Consider the following 11089-nt stretch of genomic DNA (forward strand, 5'->3'; position numbering starts at 1 on the left):
TATCATATTTACCCAATTGCATCACGATATACTCAAGGTTATTTAGCTAAACAAGGTTAAAGAAAGTGTTTCTAGTACTAATATTAGGTTACTCCCACCAATTTCCATGCTCTACTCTTAAACTGAGCTGGCCCTGTAAGACAAGATAGAATAAATGTTTGTCCCTCTTTGTACTCATAAAAAAATAGCATTGGATGGTATGTTCATTCAACATCAGCTGTGTGTTTTATTGTACTTCACTTCAAGGTTAACTAAGGAATACTTTTGTTTCATTGATGTAAATTTTGGACAGTGTGGCTTCAACTATTATCAAGTTGACAATTCTAGAACAGGCAAATCTCTCAGCAGGGAAGGTAACCTTCCCATCAGGAGCACATCTACGGCTATGACTAAGCATGCAGATTGGACTAAGAAGCTTCCACTTACAACCACCCAGGTTGTCTCTCACATGCAACTTCCTTCTTCAGAGGCATTTAACTTGTATGTTTCACTTGTTTAAGCAAAGAAAAGTAGATGACGTATTTCAGTATAAGACTTGTTTATTAAACGTCTGTCCTGCCCTTCCTCCCAAAGTGGTAAACACAGCAGTTTTTCTCTAGTTCTGATATAAAGTGATAAAATGTCGTAAACCTTCAATTCACTCTGCTTCAGTGGACTTCAAGTATCATGTAAAGGAAGTCAACATTATAACGAACCCAGACTTAGTATAGCTGACAATATTATTTTTGTATATACTAGTAATTCAGAAATAAAGTTGAACAATACTGACAATACAAAACCCTTTAAGATTCAATTTTTTATTCATACAAAACAAAAACAAATTTGGGGGGTAATAAAGGACATTCTAGTATTTCTGCTTCCAGCTAGCATTCTGTAACATTTCTCTGTTCAATATACAGCAGTCCCATCCCAGACCGCAGCATCACTGAAAGCTATGAGGTTTCCATCTTGTAGCCGTGTTTTTCTAATTCAGCTCTGTAAAGTAAAAACAAAGCACACAGATTATTTAAATCCTGCGAAATGTTAGACACTCAATTCTTGCTTACATTAAAAAAAACACTTGATTGGAACCAGACTAAGTTTCTATTGAGTATCAATGAGACCCAAGTGCCAGGAAGTGTCTGAGCTCAACCCAACATGTATGTATATAATCTCTCAAAACATATTCTAATTACTCCTCCTTTTGCTTTCGAAACAATTAGTATTCTGATGAAAAGTCTAATCACATTATATAAAATCCTTTTTATATTAGGTTGGATCACGATTAAAGTAAGCTGCACTATGTTCCCACTGAAATGACTTCATTCAAGCTACAATCCTATACCCACTTACCTAGAAGGAAGCTTCATGACTGCACTGTCAATTATAACTAATTTTTCACACTCATTTAAGCAGGACCCATGTGCAACTAACTTAGTCTAGATCCAGCTGTTTATCATATTTCCACCTGCACCAATCAATAGTAAAAGGTTGTTGTAAACAGTTCAATGAAATATGTATCTTGCTTCAGCTCTCCTATGCTACTTCCTCCAAAACTTTCCTCTCCCCTCTACCTGTGGTTGCATCCATTCGCCACCCACCCCTGTCCCCACTGAGTTGCTAAAGCAGACACAAGCAGCACAAGCCTTTGAATTATGTTGTTTCAGTGTGCATGTATCTCCATCTTCTTTGCCTGAGGAAGCCACAAACCCCTCAAGGCCAAAGGGAGGCAAGGCATGCAGCCAAGGTAACAAAAATAAGCTATATGCAGAGAAAAAACAATCTCAGAACAGGAAGTGTTATTTTGCAGATACAGTAGATAAAGGAAAACAGATGAAGCAACTGAAATATGATCCAATCATTAAATGCTTTCTCCTCCTCTTCTTTCTGATGTATCTGGCATGGTTCTTTAGTTTTGGCTATTTTATTGATATATGCTGTATAAGAAATAATAGTCAGTCCTGCAATTAACTTAAAACTGCTTTTTCAGACTGACAATAAGTGACAGCAACACAATTTTCATCTCAAAATTCAGCTGGAGATATTGAGCTTAACCCATTTAGAGCTGCTAGTACCTCAATAGTGATTAATACTAGTTGACACTGCAGCTATTTTATTATGTGCACAATATGGCTAAATATCAGTAAAGTGACGCAGCTTGAAACTTAAAGCAACTGCTGATGTGCACAAAGTTCCATGTTACGTATGGGAGCCGCTACAAAATGTGATTTTGTCCAGCATGTTGAATCTGATTCTTGTTTGAGGGATTCTAGCCTGGATTTTTTTCACTATTTGTATATACTGAAAACTTTTAGATGACCTTAGCTGATTGGAGAAATCATCTTCCACATTGTCATCATCCCAATTGTCTTCCCACACATGTGCATCTTCATCTTCATCTAAACCAGCCCAGTCTGAAAAAAGGACACAGGACAAGTCTAGTTTATATATAGTTAAACTGTGAGCAAAACATTTCAGTAACTTGAATATCAGAAAGCTTCATTCCCTTTAATTGTGTTATAAATAGTTGTTTTTAACTGTTTTAACAATAATATTACTGCTTTATTGTTTGGGAGGCTGCTTTGAGGGTTTTTTTTACAATTAAGCAGTGTATCAATTTTATGAAATGAAATAAATAAATGCAACTTTAAGGATACAATTCAGAGCACAATGTAATTTCATTCTGTAATTTCTCTTCTGTAAGTATGCAATATTTACTGCAGTTCATGCAGTAATATTAATGACAAAGGTAAAAACTGAAAGTGAACAGTGGCTAAAACATGTATCTTGTATCTACCACTTTCCCAGTATCTTATACACACTTTATAAAATGACAGAGCTCCATTGGTATGAACTGAGAGTATTTTAACGGTTAGATCTGGACCAAAGCCAAGACTCGTGGTTTGTAAATGCATGATTGGAGTCAAATGATAGAAGCACTTCACAGACTGATCCCCTTAAAAGGTCTGGCTGGTAATTTCTAGTCACAGATATTCCAAATTTGTAAGGCTGAACAGCTCTGTTCAAGGTGGAGGAAACGAGTAAGGTGAGTCAGTATCAGGCAACCTAGACAACACGCTAGGGTGAGGAAATGAGGCAAAGAGATAAGAGAGCAGCAAACTAGATGCTGTCTGGCCAAAGATCAGGTACTGGCCCAGGAAGCTTTTTAAAAAAGAGAGAGATTGAACGCTATTAGGGAAAGGGCCCAGAGTTCTGTCCTGCTAGTAAGGAGTATTGAGAGGTCAGTCCCTATTCATATATTTAAACTCCATGGATACTACTTCAATACCAGTTGGGACCCTAATACCAGGGAATTTGAAAAATGACATGTGAATAAGTTGCACATCAGATTTCATCACTGCAAAACAAGTGGGAGCTCAGGCTATTAAACCATGGGCTTTTCTCCTAACAGGCTTTCAAACCATTGGCACAAATGTGTAAGATTTGAGACACACAATGATAGAGGCAGCGATCAAAGACCATGTATTGCCGTACATTTCTAATGCCATCCTTCAGGACATAAAAGCGACCCGTTCCAGCAGTGTCTTTCTACTGTTTTCCAAAGTAAAAACTGGATTTTCAAATACATTTCTGATCTCTAGAACTCTAACCCACGACAATAAGTAAACCAGTCCTGTGCTTAAACAATACTGTGGCAACCTGATGCAAAAACACAGTAACTATGCTATGACAGTTCACTGGCTTTGTAACCAAAATACTACTGTATAGGTTTCACATTTAGGTGGTGTTTTTCAAAAGACACAAGATATGAGCATTTCAGGGCTTTGGCATTCTTGTTTACTATATAGCACATTGAGCTTTCATGCATTAAAAATATGAATCAAGTTAATCTTTTGATGATTCTGAAACAAATAAGTAATGCTCCCTGCTAACCAGCCTTGAGATGAGCAGACTCTCATCTTACAGTCTTTCCTCTCCCTGGAGTAAATACCACTCACTCCACTTAATCATGGCTGAGGGGTTTGTTGGCACTTATGTTAACCACTGTCAAATTCTAAACATACATACTACGATTTAGGAATGGAAAAATCCAGGGTACTTAGACATATCTCTGATGTTTTATTCTATGTTTTAAATTTTGCACATTGCAAGTTTTTGTTTTGTGTAAGTTGCTTATTTATTTTTCATAAATAAATGAATGAATGAATGAATGAATGAATGAATGAAACTTACTGCCTAGCATGTTTTTAACCAAGGAGTAGACCTGCTTTGTTTTAACTGGGTTTTTGATAAAAAGCTTCTTGCAACTGACATTACTATAATATTAATGAACACAATAATGTCAGCAGAGTGCATTAATTCATTTTAGATCACAACAGCCCCTATTCTAACAGATCAATCTCTGTTGAAACACTAAACATAGCAATGCAAAACATAACTTGCAACACATTCTTATTTCAGTAACTGAAATTGTATGGATCACTGGTATCATTGTAGCTACCATAATTTCTTGAAAGCAAATGGGTTGGGCTGAAAGACATGCTCACTAAAATTAATACGGTGTAAAATGCAAAACCCCAAGTGCATCCAGCTGTACAGCAGCTCGGGGTAACACAATAGGTACTGATGGGGGTGGTGGGTAGGAGGCTTCTCCCCACCCTCAAACATTCCAAACAGACAACTAGTTTCCACATCAAAGTTCTGTGCAACTTGCAGGATTTGAAACATTAGCTGATAAAATGATCACCTCGCTTTGTGTTCCCTACTGATTAAACTTGATGCACTATAAGCAGCAGTCATCTTCACAAAAACTGGGACAGAAAGCCTGTAACTATACATTATTCATGCAGCTAAAGGATGTTATTTGCACACTTGCAAATGTAAAATTATCATCCAGTGGTATTATTTTCCTTTCACCAGATAAAATGAAAAAATATAAAGCACTATGGGGATTTGAAAGTACTGTATCATTAATTAACTACAACATGCCCATGTTTCAAAGATCTTAAAACTACTTGTATAACACAGTTGTTAAATTCTTCTACACTTAAAAGCCAACATATACTTTGTTTATTGCTCTAACATACCTAAGTAACTTATTTTTCACACTTCTGTACAATTTCCAAAAAATATTTAGCATGTGATGAATTCTTATAAGGAATACTAATACTGTACCACAAAGGAATGCTTAACAAAAATAGAACAAATTGATTTCAGATGGTTGAATTTGAAAGGTAAGAATAAAATCACCCTTGAAATGTAGGGTGCTTTAATAAAAACCTTCTTTGTGGAATGTTTCTCTCTCATATGTCAATATAACTTTGCATTGTGAAACTCTGTAACGGGAAGGTGCACTTCTGAAGTTTATTTAACACAGAAGTTTACTGATACCCATGCTATTATTATTCATACCTATACTACTAAAATTCTAAAGGTTCTTTCAGTTAGACTGCTGAAATAATATGACAAATCAGGAGCTCAAGATTTTTATACAAAAAAACTTTGCACTTCTCAGTGCTGAGCAAATGACCACAGCAAATGCAATTAAAGCAAAATGGTAGCAGCACTGCTTTTAGCACAATATGCATGGCATCAAGCTTTAAAATATATAACCAAGTTCAGCCTCAAAGCAGAGATGTTTAAAAACATAATACTGCTAATAAATTGTATGAAACAGACTTTTTAAAAATCCGCTACATAGTTTTGCTGAGCTATACAATAATACAGAAGCCTTATTTAAGGTCAGCAGTAACTACTGTTTGTGCAATCCTGTTTTAATGTTGGAAAAGCACCACCACCACCACAGCAGATCAGCAACAGCAATGAATCAACCAATCATATTCAAATGTAATAGAAACATAATAAAGTTGAGCAAGTACTGTCTGAAACCAGAATCTGCATTTCTGGTCATTCAGCAAAGTCTGAGTCTGCCACAATTTACTGGAGGCAAGTTCTATAAATGAACAGGGATTTCTTCCTGGCTATTAAAGGGGATAGTAAACATGGTGTTCTGAATACGCAAGAGTGACAATTATTAAACAGCTGCTGCTAAATGTTTAACACACATTGACTGGCTTTCTGTACATGCCATCACGTCTATTGATCAAGGATAGCATCTTTGTTCACCAGGTGAGAGATCTTGGTCCTACCAACTGTACCCAGGAAAACAGTCGAATCACATCCCTGTTTAGCCCAAAGTGCACAAGCTGAGAGAAATCCTCCGAACGGTAGACGCGTTTTAAAGCGGTCCAAAACCTGGCCAGCCACCTGTCACGCCTCAAGCCTACCCCTGATGTTTCTTCCACACGGAATGGGGGGATGATGCGGGTGAGACAGCCAGCCAGGAACTCGCGCTGCGTAAACACACCGCACATCTAAAGCACGTGGCATACTTACACTCCCACCCCGCGGGGCAAAGCATCCTGGGAACTATAGTTCGATGCTGGGAACTGCAGGTCTGAGGAGTCACGTACTTTAAATGTGTGGCGCGTGGGCAGCCTCAGGCGCGAAAGGGATGCTGGGAGATAAGGCCCCGAGGCCGCAGAGGCTCCTACTCGGGAACAACCAAGCCCCAACTGTGAGGGGGCCCCTCTCGCGGGAACAGCGCGCGCGCGCACACACACACACAGAGGCGTGTTTGAGGCCTAGTTTTCAGCCTCTCCAAAAGCCTCCCCGCCCCCCACTAGGCAACAGCGCACAGTCACCGTCCTCGTCCCTTAGCCTCCCCCCCACGAGCCGCTCCCCTCCTGGGTTCGAGGCTACCTTCGGCCGGGAACTCCTCGAACTCGTCGTCCTCCTCCAAGAGCCCCAAGTCGACGGGCTGTTTCTTCTCCGACATCATCGGCCTTGCGCCGCTCTAGAGCCCGCCAGCGACTCCCACTCTATTGCTCCCCGCTGGGAATGACGGGACGGCGACGGAACCGAGAGGCCGGCCGGCAAGCGAGCGGGCGGGCGAGCGGAAGGCGCATGCGCCCTCTCCCGCGCGGCCTGGCCGCTCTAGCCGCCGACGTCGCTCGCGAGAGCGTATCGGCGTCATCCCCACCCCCAAACCACGCGCTGCACGATCTTGGTCCCGCGTCATGGCGGTTTATTTCGCGTCCAGCTCGTTCTTTGTTTTTTAGTTACCTCGGCGGGGATGTGCAGGGAGGGAGTTTCGGCGCTTTTCTTTTCGGAGGGAGGGGGCAGGGACAATGGGGCGTAAGCAACAAAAGCACGCAATACAATAAACTACATCCTACATCAATAGTGATATTTGTTTGTGCCATTCGTATCCCGCCTTTCTGCCAAACGAGATGGGGTGGTGCCCATTGCTCCCCACTTCCATCCTCACAAGAACCCTGTGAGGTAGGAAGATGCTGGCTAACCCACTTTGGCTGTGAGTCCTGGAAGAGCTTGCAGGCCTTTCCCCACATTGCCCATAAATGCCTTGAATGACTCCAGCTACAAAAGTTGATGCTGCTGAGCAGACTCTTGGGCTGGGGTGTTGTTTGGGAGAGGGGTGTTTGGAAGCAGGGGTTGCTGTTACCTGATATTAATTTCTTTGTATCCTGATTTTTAGACCTTACTATTTATTTGTTGCATCTTAAAAAGCAAAGACATCACCCTGCCAACAAAGGTCTGTATAGTTAAAGCTATAGTTTTCCCAGTAGTGATGTATGGAAGTGAGAGCTGGACCATAAAGAAGGCTGATCGCCAAAGAATTGATGCTTTTGAATTATGGTGCTGGAGGAGACTCTTGAGAGTCCCATGGACTGCAAGAAGATAAAACCTCTCCATTCTTAAGGAAATCAACCCTGAGTGCTCACTGGAAGGACAGATCCTGAAGCTGAGGCTCCAATACTTTGGCCACCTCATGAGAAGAGAAGACTCCCTGGAAAAGACCCTGATGTTGGGAAACACAAGGAGAAGGGGACGACAGAGGACGAGATGGTTGGATAGTGTTCTCGAAGCTACCAGCATGAGTTTGACCAAGCTGCGGGAAGCAGTGGAAGACAGGAGTGCCTGGCGTGCTCTGGTCCATGGGGTCACGAAGAATCGGACACGACTAAACAACAACAACAACAAATTTAATTGTTGGTTGGGTTGTGTGCAATTGAGAAGGAGTTGGGTATGTTTAGCCTGGAAAAGAGGAGATATAATAATTGCCATTTCCAAATCACTTTAAGGGCCGGTGAATCAAACTTATTTTCTCCTGCTCCAGAGGGTAGGACTCGAATCAAGGGCTCCAAGTTACAAGAAAGGAATATTGCTCAAAAATATATATGCTAATATGCCTAGATTAAAATGTGAAGTATTGGATGGAAAACATTAGTAAGGCAAGATAATCAGAATATATAGATGATTTGAGAAGATTGTAGAATGCAAAGATTATTTTAAATTGTATAATGTGGAGGAAATCGAGTGGGGGCGGAAGGAAGTGGGAGGAAGGAGAGGAAATGGTGTTGGCTTTGGTACATCTGTATTGTAGTTTGCAAGTTTGCCAATGTGTCTCCATTACACAGTTCACTCTCGGGGTGGGGAAGGAAGATTCGGACTAAACATCAGGAAGACCTTTTCTGACAGGAAGAGCTGTTTGACAGTGGAATGGACTCCCTCAGAAGGTGATTGACTCTTTCATTGGAGATTTCTAAACAGAAGTTGGATGACCATCTGTCGTGGATGCTTTAGTTGAGATTCCAGCATTGCAGGGAGCTGGACTAGATGATATTCGGACTGCCTGCCAATTCTACAATTCTGTGCATCTCTGAAAATATATGCTTATAGCTATTCAAGATAAAAGAATTCAGTCCTCCTTTGCATGTAGTCACCCCCTTTCTGTTTTCCCACTTCTTCTTATCACTTTAGAAAGAATCCTGAACAACAACAATGAAACAGTTTCCTACGACTGATGTATTTCTGAAGATTTAGTTGCAACAACGATGTGGATCTACATCAGTTGAAGAACATTGTACTAAAATGTAACTGCTATTCAAGTACCTGATTATGTATACAAGCCACATAACACAGCAAAGCAAAACATTTTCCTTGAAGATTTTTCTGCATCCCACACAAGTGAGTTTTTTCTCTCTCTCTCTGTTGGCATGACACAATGAACACGTGTTGCCAAAATATAGGGGAATAAAGGATGGCTTCAGATGGCCTATTGACGGTAATTAGATAGCACGCTCACAACACTATCCCCTTCTTAAAGGGTCTGGTCCTCAGAGCTTTTGGAGCAGAGCAATCCTAAGCATTTTTGCTCAGAAATATTATGGGACTTAGTACTCAGAAAGTGTGTTTAGGTTGGATTACAACCTCAAAGGGCACACAACTTTCCCTTGTATCTTGGGTTCATTTCCACCCTCAAATACCCACTTTTAAGGCTCTTTTTGGAAAACCATACTGACTCTCCCACAGCATTTACAGTAATCTGTAAATGTAATCTTTTATGATGACTTTAATTTTCTATAATCTATGTAAAATCTAGTGCTCCCATCCTCCTTTGCCAGGAGAGGTCCAAAGGCTGCTGGAAGGTTCAATTATTTCCTGCTGAATTTCATGGTTTGCTGGCAAAGCTCTTTCTGATTTGCAACAGGCAGCCTGTAGGGCACATGCTTTACAAAGTGCCTTTTCCTTCATATTATTACTATAATTATTGCTTTCAAAATTAGTTTACAAAAGAGTTTACAATATAAAGAGGCGGGGAAAACAGCAAGGAACATCCTTGTAATATTAAGGAATATAGTAGACTAGATAAACAAAAATGAAATCATCAAGATTAAAAGACATACCAAAAAGAAAAGAAAAGAAAAAAGAACTCACAAGATGAGAACTGTCATTGGACAGAATGATTTTATTTATTTTTGCTAATTTTCTTAATTGCAATTCTTAGAGACCCCGAAAATGGTTAACATTATAAATTATCTCCCATTATTTTTCATTCCTTTTTTTTAAAAAAGCTCATTCTTGTTTGAATCCTTTAAAAGTTTTTTCCTTCCTGCCTTAGCCATAAAATCAAAGATATCTTGTTCAGTGTTGCAAAATCCTCCATTTTGATTTGCCATATTTAATATTCTATATTATTTTAATGAATGTGGAATGTTATTTTATTTGCATAGTGTATATTGTATTATGCATATTGTCTGATTTATATGATGTTAGCTGCTCGGAGCCCAGCTTTGGCTGGGGAAGGCGGGATACAAATAAATTGTTGTTGTTGTTGTTAGGGCCACAGCTTTGGATTCTATCAGAAATCAGGCATGGCTTCCCAACCTTGCTTCCAGCTTCCAGCTGACATATCTCAACTCTCCCCTCTGCCCTTTGTCTTTCTAACTACCAGACAATTAAAGAAGGGAGGCCCAGCCTTTTGACCTCTGGCACAGAACCACTTTCTTTGTTACCTTAACAACCCACACTTAGTCCAGTTCCTCACCAGGAAGCTAGCTTGGCTATTCCAGGAATTGCTTAGATTTTAACACTTGCTGAATCTAGGAATTAGAAGGACCTTGGCATACAGCCCAGCCCCACAAAACTCAATAGCATTGAATATCCATGTCTGGAAAACAGAGAAAACGCCAACAAAGGAAGAATGGCAAGTCAAGCTTATGGTCTATGTGGAACTGGCTAAACTGACAAGGAGGATACATGAGAGATACAACATTGATTTCAAAAAGGAGGGGGAACCATCTATAAACTACAGTGGTACCTTGGGTTACATATGCTTCAGGTTACAGACTCCGCTAACATAGAAATAGTTCTTTGGGTTAAGAACTTTGCTTCAGGATGAGAACAGAAATCGTGTAGCAGCGGTGCGGCAGCAGCAGTGGGAGGCCCCATTAGCTAAAGTGGTGCTTCAGGTTAAGAACAGTTTCAGGTTAAGAACGGACCTCCAGAACGAATTAAGTATGTAACCAGAGGTACCACTGTATATAAAAAGACAGTATAAGTCTTGGACCCATTGGCAGGCTTTGACTAAACTTTCACAACTATATAAGAGGTAAAAACCAGCAGGGTATAGAATTTGTTTAATAAATTAGTACGGAAATACGGGGGAAGCCAAAAAGGGGGGAGGGGAGAAATATGGATATATAAATTGTTCAATTAAGATTTGTAGAATTTTTTTTGTTACAATTTGGAAAATTCAATTGAAATTATTTAAAAAAAGAAAGAA

The 11089-nt window shown here is 40.0% G+C and overlaps 1 protein-coding gene across 1 annotated transcript; it reads right to left on the reverse strand.

Annotated features, from left to right (window-relative positions):
• Positions 1-781: 781 nt before the first annotated feature.
• Positions 782-6943, reverse strand: SEM1 (SEM1 26S proteasome subunit). Its single transcript, XM_083706463.1, has 3 exons — positions 6703-6943; positions 2300-2393; positions 782-975 (listed from the first exon to the last, which is right to left on the reverse strand). Exons 1-3 carry the CDS (start codon positions 6779-6781, stop codon positions 933-935), a joined length of 216 nt encoding a protein of 71 aa, XP_083562589.1. The 5' UTR covers positions 6782-6943; the 3' UTR covers positions 782-932.
• Positions 6944-11089: the final 4146 nt, after the last annotated feature.

Source organism: Podarcis gaigeae (assembly GCF_964106915.1).
Source record: "Podarcis gaigeae genome assembly, chromosome: 12".
NCBI lineage: Eukaryota > Metazoa > Chordata > Lepidosauria > Squamata > Lacertidae > Podarcis > Podarcis gaigeae.